Source organism: Gymnogyps californianus, chromosome 1 (genome assembly GCF_018139145.2).
Source record: "Gymnogyps californianus isolate 813 chromosome 1, ASM1813914v2, whole genome shotgun sequence".
In the NCBI taxonomy this organism is placed as follows: domain Eukaryota; kingdom Metazoa; phylum Chordata; class Aves; order Accipitriformes; family Cathartidae; genus Gymnogyps; species Gymnogyps californianus.
Window position 1 is genome coordinate 162,941,680 of NC_059471.1, and position 24,105 is coordinate 162,965,784.

At 50.1% G+C, this 24,105-nt stretch overlaps 1 protein-coding gene across 3 annotated transcripts in view; it reads left to right on the forward strand.

Moving 5' to 3' along the window:
* Nucleotides 1-18,459, forward strand: part of ZC3H7B (zinc finger CCCH-type containing 7B) — a 48,040-nt gene extending 29,581 nt beyond the window's left edge. For all 3 annotated transcript variants that reach the window (XM_050892492.1, XM_050892506.1, XM_050892499.1), the window contains exons 16-23: nucleotides 403-584; nucleotides 5,272-5,357; nucleotides 10,946-11,079; nucleotides 12,378-12,483; nucleotides 13,907-14,015; nucleotides 15,754-15,887; nucleotides 16,675-16,838; nucleotides 18,233-18,459. In XM_050892492.1, coding sequence (XP_050748449.1) covers nucleotides 403-584; nucleotides 5,272-5,357; nucleotides 10,946-11,079; nucleotides 12,378-12,483; nucleotides 13,907-14,015; nucleotides 15,754-15,887; nucleotides 16,675-16,838; nucleotides 18,233-18,425 — 1,108 coding nt within the window. In that variant the 3' untranslated portion in view covers nucleotides 18,426-18,459. The remainder of the gene's footprint in view (nucleotides 1-402; nucleotides 585-5,271; nucleotides 5,358-10,945; nucleotides 11,080-12,377; nucleotides 12,484-13,906; nucleotides 14,016-15,753; nucleotides 15,888-16,674; nucleotides 16,839-18,232) is intronic.
* Nucleotides 18,460-24,105: the final 5,646 nt, after the last annotated feature.

Sequence of the window (24,105 nt, forward strand, 5' to 3'; positions counted from 1 at the left end):
AGGATCCTGCTTCTGACTGGCTGGTAATGAATGTTTAGGAAAACAAGTATAAGAAACATGTCAAGTACACAGTAATACAACTCCTTCTGGTTCCTGGCAACCTGAGACTTAGGGACTTGCTGAGGCAGAGGAGTTGGTATCTTTGCTGCATATTTTGAAATGTGTCTGATCTCTGAACTTAAGCAGAGCATCACCCATGGGCTGAGGAGATTGAAAATACCTACCTTGGGTTGATAGGGTGGGAGGGCAGGGGTTTGGTTTTCCAAGTGGGAGTCTGCCTCTCCCAGAGTTGATTTTCTGTGTCCTTTGCCTGCCTAGTCAAATGTCTGAAAGTCACATGTAAGGAGGAGGGGGTGAAGATTTGATCCTCTGGTGCTTCATATTTCTCTGGCCTGCCTGCAGGTGTCTGGTCCACATCGTGCGTTCCACCTCCTTGAAATACTCCAAGATCCGCCAGTTCCAGGAGCACTTCCAGTTTGACGTGTGCCGACATGAGGTGCGTTATGGCTGCCTGCGCGAGGACAGCTGCCACTTCGCTCATAGTTTCATCGAGCTCAAGGTCTGGCTGCTGCAGCAATATTCAGGTGAGTGTGACTTGGTGCAGGGACGGTGATGTGTACACCTAAGTTTCCTCCAGTGTGTACCCGGGACCAGTTAAGAGGGGAAGAGGGTGATTTGGGAGTACTGAGAAGTTATCACTCACTTGTGCATATACTTACTCTGTCTCCTCAGGAACACAGAAAAGAGGGCCAAGGTGTTCTGTGAGATGATTTGGCCCTTGTCCCTTTACATGTGCTACTGTAATTTGCAGACCAGGAAGCCTTTCCCTTGGGACCAGCTGCATAAGCTGAAATGATTATTAGGTAGGGCTGAATCCCCAGAGGTGTTCTGGTGCTTAAATCCTGTGCAAGACCCTAAATAGCAATTGGGTCCCTGAGTGAGCATCTGTTGTAGTGAGAATGGCAGCATGTGCAGGTGACAACACAGTTATATAAAGGAAGGCTGTGCATCTCCAGTTTCTCTAAACAAATTCACCAACAGTGGGAAATGACAAGATACTTGGTGTTTCCCAAAAAGGCTTTGATGACATGCCTCTGAAGAGGCTATTGCAGAAATTATATTCAGGTCACTCATATAATGACACTGCCACATCTGGCACTTTCAGTGCTCTCTCTCTCTCTCTGACACGTTGGAGGGTTTCTCTTGCTGCTCTCCTGTTAACTGAGTAGATGCTGGTTCACCCACAATGCTACCTCCATCTTTTTTCACCACAAGGTCTTGTTTAGTGCAGGACCCAGCCTGCTAGTGGGAGTACTTCAGAGAGGAAACACGTTATGGATGTTTCTCACCATTCTTTGATGTAGTTGGGGGCAACTTCTTTAAGTTATTGTTCAAGCGCCTGTCACTGTTGTTCAGTGCAGTCCTTGGCCTTGGCTTGGCTTATGAGGAACAGCGATGAACAAGTAGCACACTGTGGCAAATGCCATCTTTTATTCTTCCCGTTTGGCCTCACTTACTTGTGGCCACAGGAAATTAAAAAATTACAACACCAGAGTTTCTAAGACAGCATGTTGCCTGTGAGCCGTAGGCCACCATTGCTGCCCTACATGCCTATGATACTGCCTGTAGTACTCTGGGCACTCTAATATTCAAGCACCTTGCTCTTTTCTCCACCCCATAGTTGGTTTATTTTTGTTTGTGTTTTCTTTTTTAGAAAAAGTTTCTTTGCTCCCTCCTTCCTTCCCTCCCTATTCCTTCCTCTTCAGCCTGTAGAAGAAATGGTTAGATTGATTTTTGCTTCTTGCTGTCGTGGTTTAGGCCCAGCCAGCAACAAAGCAGCAAGCAGCCGCTCGCTCACTCCTCCCCCCTGGTGGGATGGGGAGGAGAAAATACAACGAAAGGCTCCTGAGTCGAGACAAGGACAGGGAGGGATCACTCACCAGTTATGGTCACAGATTCGATTTGGGGAAAAATAAATCAATTTAATCTGTTACCAATCAAATCAGAGTAGGATAATGAGAAACAGAGCCATATCTTAAAAACACACCTTCCCCCCACCCCTCCCTTCTTCCCGGGCTCAGCTTTGCTCACGATTCCTCTACCTCCTCCCCCCAGCAGTGCAGGGGGATGGGAATGGGGGTTGCGGTCAGTTCATCACACGTTGTTTCTGCCGCTCCTTCCTCCTCGGGGGGAGGACTCCTCACGCTCTTGCCCTGCTCCAGCATGGAGTCCCTTCCCACGGGGGTCGGCCCTTCATGAGCTTCTCCAATGTGAGTCCTTCCCACAGGCTGCAGTCCTCCATGAACTGCTCCAGTGTGGGCTCTCCCACAGAGTCACGGCCTTCTCCGGGCCCAGCCACCTGCTCTGGCATGGGGTCCTCCATGGCTGCAGGGGAATCTCTGCTCCACCGTTAACCTCCATGGGCTGCAGGGGAATCTCTGCTCCAGTGCACCTCCTCCCTCTCCTTCTGCATTGACCTCGGTGTCTGCATGGCTGTTCCTCTCACATCACGCTCCTCTCTTCGCGGCAGGTTTTTTTTCAGCAGTCTTTTTCCCCTTCTTAAATATGCTATCCCAGAGGCGCTACCACCCTTGCTGATGGGCTCGGCCTTGGCCAGCAGCGGATCCGACTTAGAGCCGGGGAAGCTTCTAGCAGCTTCTCACAGGAGCCACCCCTGTAGCCCCTCCCCCACTACACAAACCCTGGCCACACAAACCCAACACACTTGCCTTCTTTACTTGAAGAAGTGATTTCCAAAGGGGAAGCTGAGGAGATGAAACAAGCCATGAGTTTAGCTGCAGAGGTGGTCACTGAGCCTTGTGCTTATTCCCATCCTTTCCAGCAATGGGAGAGCTGACATCACGCTGTTTTTTTCTGCAGGGCTGTATATATGAGCCTGCTTTCCTTGTGAGTTTGCCTTCCTGGAGTGGTAGTTTATTACCTCTCTTAAGTGTAGCCCTCATTATGGAAACAGAGATGAAAGGTAGTTGTCACCATTCTCTGGGAATGCTTTAGCTTTGGAGCAGACTGTTTGATTTGGGCACCATTTGCTCGGCAAGGGTAGGAAGGGGCATCATTCGTAGTAGCTTGCATTTGAAACCAGTGGGCTATTGCATTTCACAGCCATTTGAGCTTTTACAGAGCTTGTGGCTTTGTTCATGGGGATAAAGGATTGTAGTAGTGGAGTAAAGGTTCGCAACATCTGACAATGTGGACAGGCAGGACTGTTTTCTTGTTCACTGTGGCTTTTTACAGACATATCTTGCTATCTTCTTCCATCAGTGGAAATCACAGAGTCTTTATCCTCACTAATGATGTTGCAAAAGATGCTGAAATGTTGTAAGTAATCAACACATGGGCCTTTTGGCTCCCAGATCATCTTTTTCGGACAGTTCATGCTTTGGAGAGCTGGTGTATTGGAAAACATCCTTTCATATTTGGGAGGGTTTTTTTTCCCAACCACCACATTTCTAGACCATATTGTTGAGTTAGTTCAGATTTCTGGGACTTGAAGAAGGCAGTCACTTGCTAAGAACTTCATTTGAAATTCAGTCTTCTGACAAGAGCAGTATATGCTTCTCCCATTGGTTCTGCTCCCCGAGGATCACAGTGTGGGTGTGCAAAATAGAGAAGATGGGAGCTGCTTTGGCCCTTTCTCTGCCAGGTCCAGTGCAGCACATTAACTGTTTGCTGTGGTTTTCCCAGCTTTATAGTTTTTGTCCCCAAAGTACAGATCAGCGTTGTGTACAGCCTTGGAATACTTGGACATGGAAGAGGGAGTTGCAGTTTTTCTAACTCTACACAGTTTCTTCTGGGATTAATGGTTAAGAAGGAGAAAATCCACAAACAGCTCTGATCTGGGAGTAGTACCAGCTATGCAGCAGCTGCCATTTTGGAGGTCTGAGCAAATGTTGAAGAATGGTAAAGTTCCCTGAATGCTTTTCATCCTGTCCAAGCCCTGTACAAACAGCAGTATTGTTGCCTGGCAGGGACCTGGACAGCTGAAATCACAGATGGGGAAACTGAGGTCAGGAATGCTGTGACTTACCCAAGTTACACACAGCCTAAGCCGAGATGAAAACTTGTGTTTGCTGGCCCTTAAGTTCTGGAACATGCTGGCTCCCAGATCAAAGATTGTGTCCATGTGGCATGCCTGGGGAACACCTCACTTCAATAATAAAAGCTGTAGGCAAAAGCAAAGCAAGCAATTTTGCAACCTCTCTGTGCTGGGGGTGCTGCATCAAGGCCATCCTCAGCACCCAACTTGTTGCAGTCAGCTGGCCGTTTTAAGATACTTGCTTCAGTTTGTTTTGGCAGCTATCGCGGGTCTTTATAGCACTTAAATAACATGGCTTTTTTGTAAGAGTCCTCATGCTGACCAGACAGTTCCTACTCTTACATACTCTTGCTGCTTAGTGCTCTGAGAATTGTAGTGCCCATTTAGCTGGTTGGTGCTGGCAGGGGCTGTTCCCTCACCGCTTGAGTTGGTCAGGAGCTAATTCCTTAGATAATGTCTGACCAACCCTTTTTGTTGTCCTCTGATGTTGCATTTCTAATTCCTGAAACCTTGCAGATCTTTCCTTGCTGGTTACGTACTAGCAGCTGTTACTTGCTTGGTTTTGCACTGCTGGTCTTTCCTTGCTAACTTGATTGCCCTTGGTGTTTGCCTGTTGAATTTCAACTTTTTTCTTCACCTATTGATTGATGGGCAGCCCCCACAACTTGAAGCACATAACAGGCTAATTAATCCCAGTAGGGATTAGGTGAGACTTCTGGGGTCTTGGAGATGCTAGATGTCTCAGTGGTATATCTGTGGTCTTCCAAGGTAGTGGCAAAAACTCCAATATACAGTAGATCAACAGTAACAAAACATTGTCTTAGGCCCTTGGGTAGGATCTGTTGATATGGTGTTGGGGGACAGCCTTGGTCAAGGTCTTGACCCCTAGTCAAGAATCATCATCTTGGAAGCAGCATCTGGGTCCTTTGCAGACAGCCTGAGCAGAACACCAGGTCTGAATGAGCCCAGGAGACCGAACTCTTCCTCTTTCATTTGACTTGTGTGGAGAGAGGAGGTTCCTTAGCCTGTGCTTAAACACATTCTGTGGTGGGTCCTCTCACAACCCATGTCCTGACATTGCCAGTGGGACTGTCGGGAGCTGTCAGCCACACAGGGGTTCCTAAGCCCCAACGTAGGAAGTCCTGCAACCCCTCCCTCCCTCTCTTCTCTTGGCCAAAGCAGGGTAGCTCAGTCCTGTCTCCTTTTGTTCCCAGGAATGACCCACGAAGATATCGTGCAGGAATCGAAGAAGTACTGGCAGCAGATGGAGGCACATGCCACCAAACCAGCCAACAGCATGGTAAGTAAGGTGCATCTAGGGCTTGCAGCCTGGTTTAGCTCCCAACTGTTCCAGCACTTTCTGTCTTTTCCTCCCACTGCTGTGCCTGACAGGTCCCAGGCGGACCAGGCTGGCCATTGAGGAGGAGGACAGCTGAGAGCTTTCCTGGTTGCAGTGCTAGTGATGAGCTTTGTGCCTTGTTTTGCAGCGTTGTTATCTGCTCTGTTCAGTGGTGGGGTGAAGCCTCAGAGCAAGGAGGGCAACGCGTGGAGAATGGTGCTTTCTGCGACGCCTCGCTAGTGAAATCGGGAGACTTCAGGGACCATGGCCACACAGAGTGGGGACCAAAGGTGTCCTGCTGCCCTCTCGTGGCCAAGGGACGATACGGCAGTTTGAAGGACTAGGAAATCACTCTTGACCCACAGGACTGCTCTAAACGCAGGAGTGGGTGGAACTTGCAGCTCAGGTGCTGTTGAGGCTGGGCAGAGATCTTAGTGGCGCTTTGCCAGGAGGAGGCTGTAAGCTTTGCCTCTCTTTGTGCCACCAGTCTCTCAGTGTGGGAGAAGGTACCACTGACTGCACCCTCCAGTGATGCCAAGAGCTTTCTCTGGAGAGAAAAACCCTTCAAAAAAACCCTGCTGTGTTATAAGCAAAGGGCACCTCTTTGTTTGCTTTCTTCCAATCTGTTGGTTATGAGTGGCGCTGCCTTATCTTTTTTTCCCCAAGGGAGTGTTCTGTAGTGTAGGAGCAGAGCCCACCCAGTGAGGACAATTCCCAGCCCAGCCCTGAGGTTGAACTAAAGCAGTTTTCCCATTAGAACAGAGTGGTTTTTGTTCTTTAATTACTTTCAGAAGATCCGTCTGATGACATGAGAAACTTCATGCCTCCTAGCAAGCTCTCAGGTGTAGAAGCAATTCTCTCCCCTGCAAAATGGTGGGGAAAGTGTTGTGAAACCTTTTTGTTCCCACCTGACAGCTTTCTTTCCCCTTGTGGAAGCCTGAGCTTGCCACCCCTTGGCCTGTGCTTTACTGTCAGAGCAAGGCTGCTTCACTTTTGTTTGGGACCTCTCACCCAGGAGTCCCTCTGCAGAGACCAGCACCGAGTGCAGCCTGTGAGCACCCTGCGGAGGAAGTGTTTAATAGGAAAGGGATCTGAATCACTCACGTGGTGTGTAGCAGCTTTTTTTGGCTAGGTTACGGGCCAGCAGAAGTGTTCTGAAGGCTGTAGGGCACTGATGCTGGGGAAAAGCAGGTCTGATCGGCATGGGTTAGCCCAACAGGAAAGATGCAGGTGACTGCACTGATGCTTGCAGTGGGCTCTTTGTCCACCTATGTACTGGCTATGCTGCATGAGATGGAGTCATCTTTGAGGAGATGCTCAGCAACATACCTGTGCGGCCTGTTCTCCTGTTGTGGTCTGAAATGGTTGGGGGAGAGGAATGGGAAGCAGCAGTCTAGAGTAACCAAGACCTCTAGTTCCCAAAGCTGTCTGACTTGCTTAAGAAATATGTTCTAGCCTCTCAGGAAGCTGAGAGGACAAGTTTCTACAGCCTGTATTATATGAGAAGTGAGCCTGGATGATCTGAATGGTCCCTACAGACAGAGCTGGCTATGATCTCTTTCTGCCTCATGTGGGGACAGAGGCAGCTGCCTCCGTCTCCACAGTGGAGGAAACTAAGTGTGAATTCGCAGCAGTTTGTGGCAGTAGTTGGATTTATATCAGCAATCCCTGCCCCATGAAGAGTGAAGTCTAGTGACTGGTTCTGTCCTGCCTGCTGTGGATCTGCCTGCATTTTCCAGAAAGCTCTGTCTTGCCATTCTTTGTGCATAATCTAGGGATAAAAAAAGATAGATGGACAGCTGTTTTCCTGTAAGCCTTGCACCTTCAAATTCACCTTTGTCTGGAGGTGCTGCTGTTGGAAGAACAGGTTGTTCAGCAGGCGTGGTCAGAGCATGTCCTCTGAAGCACATGGGATCTGGATGCTGAGCGAGGGTTTCGTTTCTGGCTGTTGGGGCTTGCAGGGGGCAGAGGATCAGGAAAAGAAGTGCTAGCGCCTGCTACATCAGCTGTCAGGGGATGGGCAGGGAGCTACAGTTTCTGGACCCTGTGGGCAGTGTAAGGGCTGATGGCCAATGGCAAAGTCTGGTTGTGTCCCACAAATGCCTCTCACAGAGCTGGACTGCACCCTCCACCCTTCCAGGGCATCAATTTGTGCGGAGGCGAAGCAGCAGCCTTGTTTGTACAATCAGAAAGTGCCTACTGGCGGCACCATCAGTTGTCTGTAGGGATTGGCAGCCTGGCACTGGCACTGTGCAGGGAGACAGAGTCAAGTTGGTCAGATGCATGTGTTTGCAATAGCAAACCATGGCTTTGGCATCAGCATGTACTCAGCCAGAGGGCTGTGCTCTGGGATGAGACACTGGCTTGCTGCCGAAGACCCCAGGGGCAGGACTAACATATCTGTTGAGAGATGTTTACATTTGCCATTATTTTCTCCCGTCCAAGCAGGCTAACGTGACTCAGAGTTTTCTCAGCGTCCTTCCAGCTTTCGAAGTTGGCTGCCTGGCAAAGACAACTTAGCAGGAGTGCTGTAAAAGCAGACCCCTCCTTCCCACCATCCCGTATGATTCACGCTCACCCCAGTGCCCTCTGGTCAGCGGAAGCAAAGTCGCTCCCAGGGATTTTGCTGCAGTTTTGTCAGCTGCCAGCTGGACTCAGCGGCTGGGGCTATCCAGCTGTGGAGAAAAGAGGCAGGCAGCATACAGGGACCCAGCAGCTGTGATGATGCAGGTCAGGAGACTTAGCAAGAAGTGGAAGATGAAGACACACTGCTTGCTAAACACCTGCCAGGGATCTCACACCCGGCCCCACAAATTTGGCCCCATAGAGGCTGCTGTAGGAGTAAATCCAGTGGCTGCAGATTGAAGAGGCAGTCAGCAGGAGAGACTGTTTTAGGTAGCTGGGTGTCCTCCCATCACATCCCTAGGAACTGAGGGGTTTTAGCCCTCGTTTTTTCTGGTTTTCAAGGGCTATTCAGCTACTCCACTAGCCAGCTGCAGAACCCCCATAAAAACTGGCCACAGAATTAGCAATTTAAGCATGGAGAGGAACGGTAAGTCTCTAATAAGGGGTACCAACACCTAAGTACAGCTCACTCAGTTAGGTGGCTGAGTAACCTGGGCTCCTCGTATAGTCCCCCAAGGCACGTGGCTCCTCCAGAGAGCATTTCAGTGTCACTGAGAGGGGTTCCTGAAGTTGGGAGACACAAGTGGCCGTGCTGGGGCTGTTGCTTTCTGCAAAGCCTGAAGTGGAGAGCTGTCATGCCAAAGACTTTTATTTATTTGGTTGCCATGGTGCATAGCTAACACTATATTGTCTGGCTTCGTAGCAAGGGGTGGTGCCACAGCCTGAGGCACTTTTGCCTGGCTTCATCTGCTAGAGCCTCATGTGATACTAATTTCCACACTTGGTTATCAGCAGGCTGCCAGGTATGTGTCTTGCCTTTACAAATACAGTTGTGTAGCAGCAACAGCAGCAGGTTTGATTTTTTGCTTGGCTCCTAATCCCCTGGGAGCATACATGCCCACTGGATTGACCAGCAGTTTGCATGACTCTGATGAAGAAATGCACGGGGCTTCTTTTGGTTAAGAATTTGTGGAAAAAGCAGCCCAGATCACCAGAATTACCCGAGAAACATTTTCTTTATCTCTGATCTATTGTGCCTTCTGGAGCCACTCAATTTTTCTTTTTGCTGGGTCAGTAGATTTGAGCCAAGCTTCTTGTCTGTGCTGAGAGATCTGTTGCCTGGAGGATTATATGGCAGATAGCATTGCGCTGATAAAAGGGAATATGCCAGCAGTGCCATTTTGTTACCTTAGGCCTATGGGTTTGGTCGGTCGGTGGCGAGCTGTAGCGCAATTTCCTTTGGAGACCAAGGGGAGATTGAAACTACTGTTCAAAGGCCAGACATCTGAGAGGGAGGCACCTTACTGCCTTCTGTGATACCCCAGCTCTCAACCCTGCTCGTCCCACAGCCGGCCGCTTTGATGTGTTCTTGGTGGTCACCAGCACTGGTGAAAGCTGACAGATGAACGAGTCACGTGCCGGATGCCACCAGAAAGGCTGTCCTGCAGGCGAGTAGGCCAGAATCGCCGCCGCTTTTCAAGAGAGATGATGGTTCTCTGGAAGGATCCTTTTGCTGGGACATCCAGAGCAGTGATGGCCTCTTGTAGTCAGCACAGGCAAAGGTCAGCTGGCCAGTCAGCTTTTCACAGCGATGGAGGATGCTTTGTATGTCAGCTCTGCTTCTCCGAAAGACTGGGTCTGGAGGATGCAGAGTGGTAGTCAATAGCTTATGTGGCGTTTCCTGGGAGATGCTTTGATCCTGCACCACCTGTCCTTGCTGTTTTCCCTTTGCCGAGGGATGCGCACAGGGTCCATGCTACTGCTAATCAATTGCTGGCAGAAGCCTGCTCCTCGGGGACGTGGTTTGCCTGTCTGCTCCTTATTAGATGCTCAGGGTTAGAAGCCAAGGCATGGCAGCTGGGACGGGCTGCTTATGTGGTTAGCAGTCAGAGAACTGTTTTACTGGTACATGACCTTTGTGCTTCACGGTCGGCTCGATGACCAGGGTGTTCTTTTAGATTCTTGCTTGTACCCTCACATACTACTGTGCCCAGGGCCATTGGCATCCAGTCAGGTTTGCTCTTTGGTTTGGAAATGAACTGGAGACACCAGCCTCATGTCTTCCAGTGGTGGTACAAAATGTAAATGGCTTTCCAGAGATTTGCTCAGAAAACGCAAGGAACGGTGCTATGGGACTGGCTCCATTTTTTTTTCCCTCCACAGTATGTTAGTCATAATCCCAAAAGAGCCTTCACAAGGAGACAGGTAGAAGGCCGATGAAGTTAAGTGGCTGAGAGGGTATGAAATATGTGCATTGACAGTTATACCTCTGTCCAGAGATCATGATTAACTGCCTGTGAGGCCTGGTGCAAAGGAACTGTGAGGGATGGAAATCTGCCCAGAAATGGCTTTGAAGGGTATTAACAAGAGGACCCAGCTCTGACTTCAGTGTGTCAAGTGCTAGATGTGACATGAGCCTCTTGGTCCAAAAGCAGGAGTGGTGGGTCCTGCGCTGTGGCACAGCCTGGCCTCCTCCCAAGGGGGCTCTCTCAGCTGTGCGACTGAGCTCCATGGGTAGCGAGGGGGACGTGGATTGCTCTCCCTGCGGGGAAGTGGATTGCTCTCCCTGTGGGGAAGTGGGGATTAAGTGCTGGGGCAGGTCTCGCAGAGCTTGTCTGTACATGGCGATACGCTGCAGGGGTTTCACAGCCAGGCCTGGTCAGTGCTTGAAGCTGCCAGGCTGGCTCTGCTTTTGGCCAGACGTCAAAGCCCAGGAAATCATGCTGAAGCAAGCAGTGGTTTTGCTCCTGTCTGGTATCTCGACGGGCCACCAGCTAACACTGGCAAAGGAGAGCTGAGCTGTCTCTAATTCCATCTGGCTTGTTGCTGGCACGTGGGCATGCGGGGAGCCGCCAGCGTCTCCATGGCAGTTTGGGGGGTGCATTTTGGCTCTGTTTGCCTGAGGTTGTGGTTCTCTTCCCCAGGCTTCTCCTCGGGCTCCCACATCAAGCACCTTTGACCTCCAGATGAAATTTGTGTGTGGCCAGTGCTGGAGGAACGGGCAGCTCGTGGAGCCAGATAAAGACCTCAAGTACTGTAGTGCCAAAGCCCGCCACTGGTGAGCAATGCAACCTTCTCTTTCCCCCACCCCTCCTCAAGGGCAGGAATGTCTCCTCTTACCTTCTCCAGGGCTTCATTTGGCCTCTTTGGAAGAGGCTGTAAAGTTTCCTAGCAGCCTCTCGCTGCTCGGGATGTTTGTCACTATAGCAAGCATTGAAGATGATAGCTGTTTTCCAGTTTCCAGATCTCTTCTTTACTGTTTGTATTTGCTGCCAGCATTGTGCAAACTGTTAGTCCTGCTGCGTGCAGTCCAGCACCCACAATTCCCTTTTTTCCCCTTTGCTATCATTTTTTCTTAGCAAGGTCACTAAGGTAGTTCTCCTCTGCACTTGTTTATACTCTGCACTTGTTTATACTCCTAGCTTTTTGCAGATGTCTGTCAGGTCACTATTAGCAATGATTCAAGGTATTCTGCTTCCTTTTAAATCAGTTTCCTTGGCTCTTTCATTGCTTTGGTTGCTCTTCTCTGACGTGTGTCTTGTCTGTTTGCACCTCCTGGCTCCTTGGGGCCTGTGAGGATGTTCGGTGTGATAGAAGAGGAATATCAGCTGGGAAGTCACCACTGGGTCATGGAAACTGTGACACCTCTCACCCAGGCAGCCTGGCAGGATAGGATGGAAGGGTTTATAGGACTTCACTTCCCATAACACAAGCCACAAAGGCACAGTCCAGCATCCTATTGCAAATGTAGGTCCTTTGATGAAAAAGAGACAGAAGCAGCAGTTGCTGGAGGAAGTGAGCAGGTGAAGATCGCTTCCTGGAACGGGAAGGATAACACACACCTCTTTGTGCAGCTGCTGAATAGAGCTGGGGGTTTTGCCCAGGGTATCTCCTGGTGATTGCTTGCTTGTGCTGCAGGAGAATTAATACTTCCTGGCACCTGTTCATAAGACAGTGCTTGTAATGACTTGCATTTCTACTGCACCTTTCAAGCAGAAAATATTCCCAAATGTTTTTCATGGATCTGATTGCACAAGAATTGGCTGTGTCGAAGGGTGGAATGCAGGTGTTTAGTAATCCATGGTGATGCCACGTGAGACTTGGGGGAGACTTTTGTGGCTTTATGAGACGAGATACCCCAGGAAATACGTGATAAGTATAGGGAGAAATCCTCCTAAAACACCCTTCTTGTGGCTTCTCTGTCACAGATGTGCATGTCTAGGAGCAGCCGGATAGTGCAGGGACAAGCTGGACTGGAGGATCTGGTCATCTCTCAATATTTAAGGGTCTCTGAGGAAAACAAAACCTTGGTCTGCTCTTCCTTTTGCCTCTCTTGATTTATTCTCTCTTCTTCAGTTGGACAAAGGAACGTCGCGTCCTGCTGGTGATGTCCAAAGCAAAGAAGAAGTGGGTGTCTGTCCGACCACTGCCTTCCATCCGCAACTTCCCACAGCAATATGATGTAAGCCCTATGCCCAGCACAGCCAGGTGCCCCTTCCCCGTCCCTCCCACCATGGTGCAGTGCTTTGAGGGCTGGTCCCTTGTAGACCTGGCAGGGAGGCAGGCATGTGTTGGCTGAGGTGGGAGGCAAGGACAGACTGATGGCAGCAAGATCTCAAACACATCCAGCGAAAGGGTGGGGCAGAAAAAGGAGCAGCACCCATTTAAACCACTCTGCGCACGTATGCAAGTTTCTGACGTTGCTGTTAATGCAGTCACCATCTCAAGTGGCTGGCGCAGGGTTTGGGAATGAGATTTAAGTCTCCCCTTAGGTCAGGGTTTCTCAATGTGGGTGAGAGGTGAGACGGAGCGCTTGGGAGAAGCCTATCCCTGCCTTTGCTGTGGCTGTGCTGCTGTAGCTTGTGAAACTTGCTCACGGTGTGTTTTGAAAGCAAAACTAAGAACTCAGCTAAAAAGCCACATGCTGTGAGGAAAACTACAGATATCCAACCTCCAACCCCAGCCCTGAATATGGCAATTGATAGTTTCTCTCTCCCTCTCCTTTCCTTTCTCCCTTGAAGGAGAAAGCTCCTCTCCCCCTACCCTATGGGATCTGCTGCCCCTTAGTCCGTGGGCAGGGGCAAGGCCACGCGTGAGGCCTTGAGCGCTCTCCAGTTGCAGGCCAGTTGCTAGAAGCTGGGGAGGGGAGCAAGAGTTATTTACAGCTGCTGCAGTACAAGACAAGGCCAGCAGGTGAGTCGCAGATTGTGCAGCAAAGCAGGTTGCCATACGAGTGTGTGCGTTGCCCAAGCACCCACCCAACCCCACTCAGAGAGGGACAGCGTTGTCTCTTTTCCCCAGTTTGCGTGAGAGACCCAGCTGGTCTCCACACTGCTGTCCTCCTCTGGTGGCAGGACTGGGGGAGAAGGGATGATCGGTAAATATGATGCTTGGAAGGCTTCTCATTTTCTCTAGCAATGATGCTGTTCGTAGCTGGGAGGTAAAGTTGTGTGCGCGCTAGTACGGTCTAAGCAACCTGTGAGGCCACTCTTCGCCCGCTTGGAGATGGCTAGAGAATGAGTCATCACCTTTGGGGACCAGCAACATGACCAGCAGGAGACACTGTTGGGTCGATCCAGGTTGCTCCCTGGCTGTCTCCCCCAGGGCCAGTGCTAAGCATACCTGCACCCGGTCGCCTATGGAAATGGCAAAAAGAGAGAGGCCAGGTGCTGAACTGAGCTGCCTGCATGTTTATAGGGAAAACTTACCCTTTGTGTCATCAGGAGCTTGAGGAAAAGAAGCATGAGTTAATGACGTATGAAGTGTCCTGTTTGCAACCTCTCCTGCATGCAATTTAATGCCCCGGCTGTTTTTTTGAACCCACTTTCCCCTCTAGCAAGGAGTGTTTGTGCAGATGCTAAATTTTGCTCTCTGTCTTTTAACAGTTGTGTATCCATGCACAAAATGGCAGGAAATGCCAGTATGTGGGCAACTGCTCCTTCGCCCACAGCCCTGAGGAAAGAGACATGTGGACCTTCATGAAGGAAAATAAAAGTGAGTGGGGGAAAAATGGGCCAGAGAGTTTGGGGAAAGGGAAGAGGACATTTGGGCAGTGGATGCAGGGTCTGTTAAGACATACTCTTGACAACAGAGATGGAGCTGGACAGAGCTGGTACCATGAGCTTAGGTGGGATTATGGGGCAGGTCTGTCTACAGTGATTTAGAGTTGCACTTTTCTTAAAAGTGAATGTATATCTTGAGTCCCTCGCTCTGGGACTAGTGCATATTGGTCCCATGTCTTGCATTGCTCCATTGCTGCCCTCCCTTTCTGCAGCTCTTTGAATCTACCCTGTGCTGTCCCTCCAGTTGCCTGTACTGTCCCAGGCCTGGCTCCATATGGAGCTCTGCCAAAGCACCAGTCCTTTCCCTGTAGCTGCTCCTGTATCTTTCTTGTCTGTCTTGTATCTGCCTTGGCTTTCTTGCCCATTTCTGCTCATATCCCTTGCTCCTGGACTGTGGCACTCCCTGCTCATGGCATTGTATTCAAAGGGGTGGATTTGAGATCCTGAATGAGAACATCATTGGGTGGTGCCTTTGTGGAGGAGCTTGTCTGGAATTAATTATGCAGGCTCCCAACTTACCTTTTGGGGGAAAGCTGGGGGATTGCCTATGTCCTGAACCGCCAGCTCTCTGGCAGCAATCCTTGTTTTTTCAGAACAACAGCAAGCTCTTTGCAAGGCCCAGTTGTCCAGGTGCTCACCTAGCTCTGCTGGGAGATGCTGGAAAGCTTGACGGTTTTCAGGCCTGCCCTGAATTTGTTCAGTCTTCATGCTTGGATGGAGGGTCTTTCTCTCTGCTGGGCCAAACGCTGTTAGTTGTTACAGTTCAAGTCATTTTGTTGCTGAGGCCTTTAAAGCACATCAGACCAGTCTGGGTGTGTTTGCTCAAGCATGAAGGTGAATCTTCAAACGACAGCGTTGTTTCAGTTTGGGGGAATTTGCATTCATTATCCCCAATTGCCTTGAGTTTCTCAATTACCCATTTAGCGAGGAGCAAATCACTAACGCATCGCACTTACAGCATCACATCGGTGTCTGCAAACATTTATGTTTCCATAGCCTCTCTAAGGAGCTGGTCTTGGAAAGGCAGATGTGCAGTCAAAGCTTCCACCCAAAATTTCCCTTCCCACTAGTATGCTGAGTGGGTTTTAAACCAAAAGCACCAAGAGACATCGACTGTACTCCTCTGGGCAGGTTTTAAACTTGGGGCAGGCTATCATTAGGTCTTCCTCCCCTCCCCGGTGCTTCCTGTGGCCAGCTTGCTTAAGGGCTCTCCTCCCTCTTGAGTGCTGAGGATAAAGTTTAGGCTTAGAGGGAAGGGACGGGTCTGAATCCAGCCCCTGCCTTAGCTCCCTGGCTGGAGTGAGATGTCTGCTGAGGTCAAGCAGAATCAGGCCTGATGGAGAATCACCTTATGGGGTGAAGTCCATGGAGATCTTGAGGCACTTTCCCTCCTTCCTGAATACTTTGTGTAGCTGCTGTCACGGTTGCCCCTCGACTCACAGAAGACACCCCCCACGCCAGGCGGTGTGGTGTGAATTTGGTTCCTCTCCCCAGGGCTCTCATCTGGGGAGGTGACATCGGGCCTCCCGAGCACAGGCCCTCAGTCTGACAGCAGCTGCTGCTGCACGGGAGAGGGGAGGGAAGGGCTGCCCCAGCGTTCGTCCTTTTCTCGTAGTTTGTGCACGGTGCGGGAGGTTGTCTGAGTGACTTCACGGGTCGCCTTTGTGCAGTACTAGATATGCAGCAGACCTATGACATGTGGCTAAAGAAACACAATCCTGGGAAGCCTGGAGAGGGGACACCGCTCACCTCGCGAGAAGGGGAGAAACAGATCCAGATGCCCACCGACTATGCTGACATCATGGTAATCAGCTGATCTCTTGTCCTTCATCCCTCCTCCTCGGTGCTGACAGCCTGCCCCTCTCCTGTGCTCTGGGTGTGAGCTAGCAGGGACTGCATTGCTCTTGTGGGAAAGAGCCCGTGCTAATGTAGGTTAAATGGACAGCTTGGAGCAGCACAGCAAGGGCAGCACAGGTGAGGCGGGAACGGATTGACCCAGGGTCAGCAAGGCTCTGCAATGGCTTTTCTGTTAATCCTTAAGGCAGCAGGAGTCTACCTTAGGTTCCCTTTTGCATGGGCTCAGCCTCTCCCCAGGGTTCCTGCCCACTCCTGGGAAAGCTGGCAAAGCCATTGCTGGCCTGTTGGAAAAGAGGGAGAAGGCTGGAGAAGAGCTGAGTCTGGAGTGCAGAGGCCTGGGAAAACTAGAGGCAGATGTGTCTCCTTAGCCCAGAGGCGGTGGCTGGTGTACGGGTTTGTGCTCCTGAAGAGTCCTGCATTGCCTGTGCACCTGGGGGCTTTGCAGTCGGACCCCACCTGGGCCGTTAGCAGGGGCAGGGGGACAATGTCAGTGAACTGAGCTGTCCTGTTCTCTGAGCCTGTCTCAGCAGGGGGAGCATCTCCTCTGCTCCCCCTTAGTGGCAACACAATGTCCTAAAGATGACATGGCAGGGAAGTGCGGGAGGTCATAGACTGAGTGGAGCTTCCAGGACGCTCTGGAAGGAGAGGGGGAGAGGCAATGCCGGCACAGGGAAGGCCGATGGGTGGGGCTGTTAACGCACTGACTGGCCCTTTGCCCTGTCTGCACCGGTTAGATGGGCTACCACTGCTGGCTCTGTGGGAAGAACAGCAATAGCAAGAAGCAATGGCAGCAACACATCCAGTCGGAGAAGCACAAGGAGAAGGTCTTCACCTCGGACAGTGACTCCAGCTGCTGGAGCTACCGCTTCCCCATGGGCGAATTCCGGCTCTGCGAAAGGTACTGTTGCCTCGTCTCCCTCCTGTGCTGCTGCTGCAGGGACAGGGCAACAGGCCCAGGGCCTCCGTCATCCCTCCTCCTCCTCCTCCTTCTTCACCACCTCCTCCTCCTCTCACAGAGTCCCCAGGGGCTTCTGCTTGGAGGAGGAGTGGGACGAGCCGATAGGTTTGGGTGATGGTGAGGCTGCTGTTGGATCCCAGAGGTGCTCAGCCACACTACTGAGTAGTGAAAATACATTCCCAAGCACGTGTCTTTAGAAAAGGAGAGCAAGCTTCATGTCTGCACCTGTGCCCTCCATAGCCAGAATGCTCTCAGGCTGCTGAACAGTCTGCTTGGCCCGATGCTTGGGGGAATCCCAGGTGCTTTATTAAATGGTTTGAATGTCTCACACCCTCTGAATCAGCACCTTCAGGTGTCTTCAGAAGGCTTGTGATGGTTAGAAATGCCGTTTTGGTTAGAGAGAAGGCTCTGTCTCTCGTGGCTGTTACCTGGCATTTCCTCTCTTGTGCGGTGGTTTCTCCTCATCCCTGCTGGTCCAGTTCCAGCTCACATTATTTCGTTGACTAAATCCCCTCATAGATGTTGCTCTGTTCGCTGCTCTGTTTCTGTGCCCAGAACTCCGTGTTGCCTTCCCCGGCTGCACGTGGGTTTGTAGGAGAATCGCTTCGCCCTTAGAAAGGAGAGTTTGCAGGTGTCCTGGTTTTGGCTGGGATGGAGTTAATTTTCTTTTTAGTAGCTGGTACAGTGCTGTGTTTTGGATTTAGTGTGAGAATAATGTTGGTAACACGCTGATGTTTTAGTTGTTGCTAAGTAGCACTTATCCTAAGTTAAGGATTTTTCAGTTTCCCATGCTCTGCCAGCAAGCAGCTGTACAAGAAGCTGGGAGGGAGCATAGCCAGGGCAGCTGACCCGAACTAGCCAAAGGGGTATTCCATACCATAGAACGTCATGCTCAGTATATAAACTGGGGGGACTTGGCCAGGAGGGGCAGATCGCTGCTTTGGCATCGGTCAGCGGGTGGTGAGCAATTGCATTCTGCATCACTGTGTTGGGTTTTTTTTTCTTTTTTTCACTCTTTTTTTTTTGTTATATTCCTTTTCATTACTATTATTATTACATTTCATTATTATTATTGTTAGTATTATATTTTACCTTAGTTATTAAACTGTTCTTATCTCAACCCACGAGTTCTACCTTTTTTCCCGATTCTCCTCCCCATCCCACTGGGAGTGGGGCGGGGGGAGTGAGGGAGTGGCTGCGTGGTGCTTAGCTGCTGGCTGGGGTTAAACCAGGACAGCAGCATGTTTCAGTGGGCCCAGATCAAGTATCCCAGACGGGGAGCTCAAAACCCTGTCCTGGGGGTGCCCCCCTGATCGCACTGCTTGTGTCGGCAGGTTCCAGAAGAGCAAGGCCTGCCCCGAAGGAGAGGAGTGTCGCTATGCCCACGGCCAGGACGAGCTGACGGAGTGGCTAGACCGGAGGGAGGTGCTGAAACAGAAACTGGCCAAAGCCCGCAAGGACATGCTGCTCTGCCCCAGGGATGACGACTTCGGGAAATACAACTTCCTATTGCGGGATGGCGTATAGTAAGGGTTGAGGGGGGGAGCCTGTCAGCTAGAGAAACATGGGGCGGGTTTTCCGAGAGTGGCAGTAGCAGGGAGAGCGAGATCTTGTGTCTCGCAAAGAGAACTTTTTCTTTTCTTTCATTTTAAGATTATGAGACGATGATTTATTAGTGGTGAATGAAATCGTGAATTTGATTCTCCTTGGCCAGCGAACGCCATGCTCACTGAGTCTGTGATCTGTCTTCTCTCTCTTCTTTCCCCCAAATTCTCCTTCCTCTCCATCTTTTTGGTTTTGCTGTCCTTTATTCAAAGGAATGAATCCATTCTGTACTGGGCTGCGAATCGGAGAATTTCTCCTGCCCTTCAATTTGGAGTGTGGCTGCAGAGGTCCAGAGGACAAAGCTGAGAGAAAGGGCCAGACATCTGGTGAAAAGGTGACCATGAAGTTCATGTGCTCCTTTTCTCAGTGCTGCAGAGCAAGCCCCACTTACGCTGCAGCAGCCGGCCTGCTCTCCTGGGAGTTCAGTACCAGAAGAATTAGGAATTGAGGTGCAAAAGAAGGAAAACCACTACCTCTGGCTTAAAACATGTAGGCTTAAGCTCCTGCTGTCTCTATTGCCCCGAGGCAACAACTGGTGCTGAGGAGGGTAACAGCCGTCTGGTATAAAGAGTGTAGCTAAAAGCAGCAAAGTAATAAAACTGCTTGCAGCAGCAGGAACTGGATTGTAGGTGACTTCAGACTGTTTCAGCTGACTGTACCCAGAAAGCAAATTGGTGACTCCTCATTAGATGTCTTTCTCAGTGTGCGACAGGTATTCAGAGTGGGTAGTTCTGGTTTGGGTTTTTTGGCTAGTGTGACTGGTGCAAGTAAGACTGAAGCCATCTAGAAGGTGTAGCGGAGTCACCGTAGTCCATGCAGCAGTATCAGTCAGGAGGAAGGCTGTCACCAAAAGGAGCCTGTGTTTCTGTGTTGCCTTGCGTCCTGAAGTAAGGGAGGGAGGTAATGGGGTTCCCTTTTTGCTCTTTAAATGGTGTGTGTTACTGGTTATTTAGAGCTGCGTTTTTCCCTGCACTGCCAGAAGAACTGGGTGGGGACCCACTTAAAAGGACACGATCGAGCAGCACGGGCGATGCTTTGCTGATGGGAATCCAGCTGGAAGGGCGCTTACCAGCACCAGAGGTCCAGCCCCCTCCTCCTCGGAGCCGGGGCAGGGAGCTTGCGGACGCGCCATGCAGCCAGGATGCGACCCAGGGCAGGGACTGCGGTGGAGGGTGAGTGGCACAGTGGGACCCGGCCATGCACCTGCTCCTGTCCTGCCTCACATGTGCTCTGCCACGGTGGGGGAACCAGTGGTGCTGAGCTCTGGGCCAGGATTTTTGGCTTTTATAGTGGGAGCGGTGAGAGGCAGTACTGCTCTGTATGCCAGCCTTGTCCTTTCTGGCGGTCTCATCCTGTAAGCAGTAAACGTGTGTCCTGTCCTGAGCTTCCCTTTTCTCCTTTCTTCTGCAGCCCAGCTGCGCTCTGCAGTTTTGCATGCATGGATGGCACCATCCACTCAAACACAAACACATCTCCCTCCCAGCCTTCGTAGGGGATGTCTTTTTCACACAGAGTCTCCCAGGACAGCAAGCTCAGAGCCCTTGGAGCTGGCAGTGCTGCATCCGTGGCAAATACAATCTGGCCATGAACTGCTTGGTGCTTTGGCATTGCTGGGTCCCCCTTTTCCCTCCCTGCTCCCATATCCTTGGGGTTCCCAGCTTCAAGAGAGATGGGATGTGGAAATGCAGGAGATGCTGTGGGGGCAGCCTCCAGGCAGGTGCATCAGCTCCACTGGGGTAGTTACAGCCCAGGAGCAGAGTGCGCTGCGTGCTGGTCTTGGGCCTTTCCAGAGATACTGTGTGCTCCAAGTAAGCTGAATGTGCCTCTGAGCTTGTTTCCTCTCCTTTAAAATGTGGATGATGGTCACTGGGTTGGTATGAGCTTCCCTTCCTAGCTCTACATCACCTTGAGACCTGGCCTGGAAGGGGCCAGGACTGTAACATCTGATGATACACAGGTGGCTTATTGGGAGAAGAGGGGACAGAAGTGGTTATTTCCATCTCTGCCCACGTGTGGGGAGAAGGACGAGATGGGGAAGGATCCGTAGTGCTGTGGGGAAAGAGAGTGACCCAATGCCATATCCGACATGGCAGGTTTTGAGCGGTCAGGTGCTGTATTTTCTCCTGTGCCCTTTGCTGTAGCTGTCCGGATCATACCTTCTCCTGGTGCTCCTTGTGCTCAGCTGGTCAACTTTATAAACAGAGAGAGACGGGGGAGGAGGTAGGCATCAGCTCCTGGGTTATCTCGTTCTGCTCCTCTTGGGCAGAGACGCCAAGGAAGCAAATCTGGATCGGGGAACGTTGGAACATGTGTTTTATTTTTGAAACAAACCTGCATCTCTAGTGTGACTCTAGCGTTCGCTGCGCTGTGATTTCTCATACGATAACTTGTTTAGGTTACAGAGTGGGTCGCTGTCCCCTCTCCCCGTCTCTGCGATGAGAGCCGAGCTGCTCGGCGCGGCTTCGGAGGTTCGGACGGGGGCCGAGGTGGGGAGAGGGCGAGTGTGCGTGAGGCGAGGGAGGCCCACGGTCACGGGGGTTGCGTCGAGTATCTCTTTTTGTTTTCCCTGATATGATAACCTGGTCTGTGGTGTTGCAGTACTTTGTCACCAGACTTGTTTTAGTGTGTATATATGTGACCCCTCCCATGAAGCATATATACACAGGTATTAAATATATCGCTCTATATAATATTATATGTGTGTGGTATCGAAGGAATCTTTTAAATGAGGGTAAAGGAAAAGGACTCGGGCCAGGAAACGCAGCATCTCCAGTTTAAATATGAAGACTTTTATTTGGGTTAGGGAAAGGGAAATAACAAAGAGGGGAGGGTTTTATATAGATAGGTATAAATTTTGAGATGGGACAGGTTTCCCTGTTCACATTTTTGAAACCCCCTAGGATGTCCTCGCAGTCCCATCTCAGTGAAAGAGTATTATACTGCTAACTAGCGAGTAAAGTTTTAATGATAAGGCTTTGCTTATATTATTTAAAGGGACATTGTGAAAGGCAGGAAGCTTCACACTTGACTTCCCAGGCTCGCTTTATCAAGCCAAGAGGGTTTTCTTCAGCACATTATGTACTCTCAGCAGAACTGCTCAGCGCTCACGGCTCTACAGCAGATAAACCACAAGTTGTGGGGCTGCTTTAGTGGTGCGTTCACAAGACCCTGTGATAACTCTCTCTTTTCTTTATTCATGTGAGGGGAAAAAGAAAATTTTGCAGCACAGAACCAAATCTGAGGGTTATTAACAAAAGAAGTGACGTTTTAATTTTGTAACATTAGAAGAAAATCTCATATCCTGTAAAATCACCACAGACACACACACTCACACAGAGTAGAGACTTTGATTTAGATCAGCTTGTTAAATGCTGAAGGACTTAGTGAAAATCTTTTCCCAAATCCTTTGGTAGGGGCAGGGATTTAAGTGACGCTGGTGTTGGAGTTAACCTGACCTTTACAGGGGGAAGTAAAAAAACAAAAAATACCCTACTTAGCTTGTATGAAACTGTATGTCAAAAATGGATGGGTTTTAGCAAGTGAAAGGAAACGATAGCAAGGGGATGCTGCAGTTCTGAGCTGGGTAGTAATGATTTCGAGTCCTTTAATATGTCTTTGTATTAATATAATTTAAGAATACCACGCTTTACTATTAAAAAAGAACTTAGTATCTTTCATAAGGTCTAGTATCAGGATAATAATGTAGATGTTTTAACAACATTTTTGGTTTTGTTCTTAAATAAAAAAAAAAACCACAAACTTGCTTCTTTTAGCCTTTGTAATAGAAAATAAAAGTGTGCACTTTAAACCCTCTCCTGATCCAGTGTGTGTTTGCATTTTTCAAATAGCCCGCAAAGGCTTTTATCTTGGTTTCAGCTTTCCCTGCTGTAAGGAGGGAAGCAAAGGGAGGACTTCAAGCACTGGATTGCTTTCACTTTCTCCCATCTTTAAGTATAATCTACTGCTCTTCTTGCTGAGTGCAAAATTGCCTGTGTGTGTATTAACAGATTCTGCAGTTCTTCATCAGACGCACAGTTCTGGTGAACTTTAGATGTGTTTAAGATTTTTTTTATTTTTTTTTTTTTTTCTTTCCCCCAAGCACCAAGAATCTACACGTTCTGCATTAACACACAGTTTCAGGTGTTTGGGTAACCTGTGTTTTGAAACCTCCAGCAATCAGGTCTTGTAATCATCTTCATCTAGAGGTTGTTCCGCTGTGTAGGCTGCTCTGTTCAACTGGATCAGGCAGTTCTTTTTCCTGCCAGCGTGCACCCTGCCAGGGATGATGCCCTTAGCCCTACCCACCGAGTCGCATGCAGCTTGGGCCATGAGAGGCGTCTGTGCAGATGCCCCCTGGAGAGGATGCTGTGTTTGAAGACTGCACCTGGGAGAAAAGGTCAGTGTGAAAACATTTGTTGATAAAACAGTTTTATTTTTCAAATCCATAATGATGCAGATTAATCTTGGATTCTTGATGAAGCCAAAACTGGAGATGTGGCAAAGACAAGGGAGTCCCGTGGAGACACCCTGCTACTGCTGTTTAAACTGCCAGAGTGACCAGAAGGTCATACCCAAGCGAGACCTGAGGAGAGGAGACTTGTTACGCATCTCCCCACTGTGCCTGGATGCAAACATGACAACTCATGTCCTTCTGGTCAGAGGAGGAGAGGCCTGAGTACGAGCTTGTAGTGCAGAGGGAATGAGGAGACCGGTGCACTTATAAGGTGCATCTATTGAGTACGTACAACGTGAGAGGCATTAGTCTTACCCTCCACAGATTATTGAGGCCATGCTGACAAGAGTGAGGGCAGCTTTTCCAGTACGATGGGGACCAAAACTGTCAAACTGTGAGGCGGACAAAGCATGAGGAGAAAAACGACAGTGTTTTCCTTCCAGGTTTGAGCCTCTAGCTGTAAACCCCTCCTCACCGGTGTTTCTTCACTGAAGAAAATAAACTTGTATTTTGGAGATGCAGGGAAAGGAGTGGTGACTTCAGTATTCATGTCCTCCTAGGAGCTTCAACAGACATTGAGGCAAGGGGGAGAGCCCAGGTCAGCCAGGAAGGATCCAGGTCCGATGGAGGATTAAGAGGAGCAGCGGTAGAGACCCCTGACAGGTGGGAGGAAGGCTTCCTGCTAAAGACCTTTAATGCCATCACACAGCAGCCTGGCAGAGGGAGTTTGCCTTGCAAAGCACACAAGCTGCAGATGGGATTCCTAAGCAATTCTGTGACTGAGTCTGCCCACACTACAGGGAAACATTTCTGGGCAGTGACAGCAGGTGATGCAAATGCTGTCATCGCTCTTAATTGTGTTTGCTGCAGCCGTTGCAACCAAGAATAGGGCCATGTTATGTCCTATCCTATGCAAGGAGAGCAGTAGGAGCTGTAACCTGAGGAGGTGTGCTGGCCACTGGCTGGGTTGGAGGGCACGGGGAGGGGGGGAGGGGGTAACGCTATAGGGTACTTGAAGGAGGAAACATTGGGCAGAAAGTGATGTGTTAAATAAATGGTAAAAGAGGGCTGGATGGGAGTGACTGGTGGGAGGGAAGAGGAGCAGAGGAAGGTGCTGGACAGGCTTGGTTGGGGGCCTGTGGGGTGGCT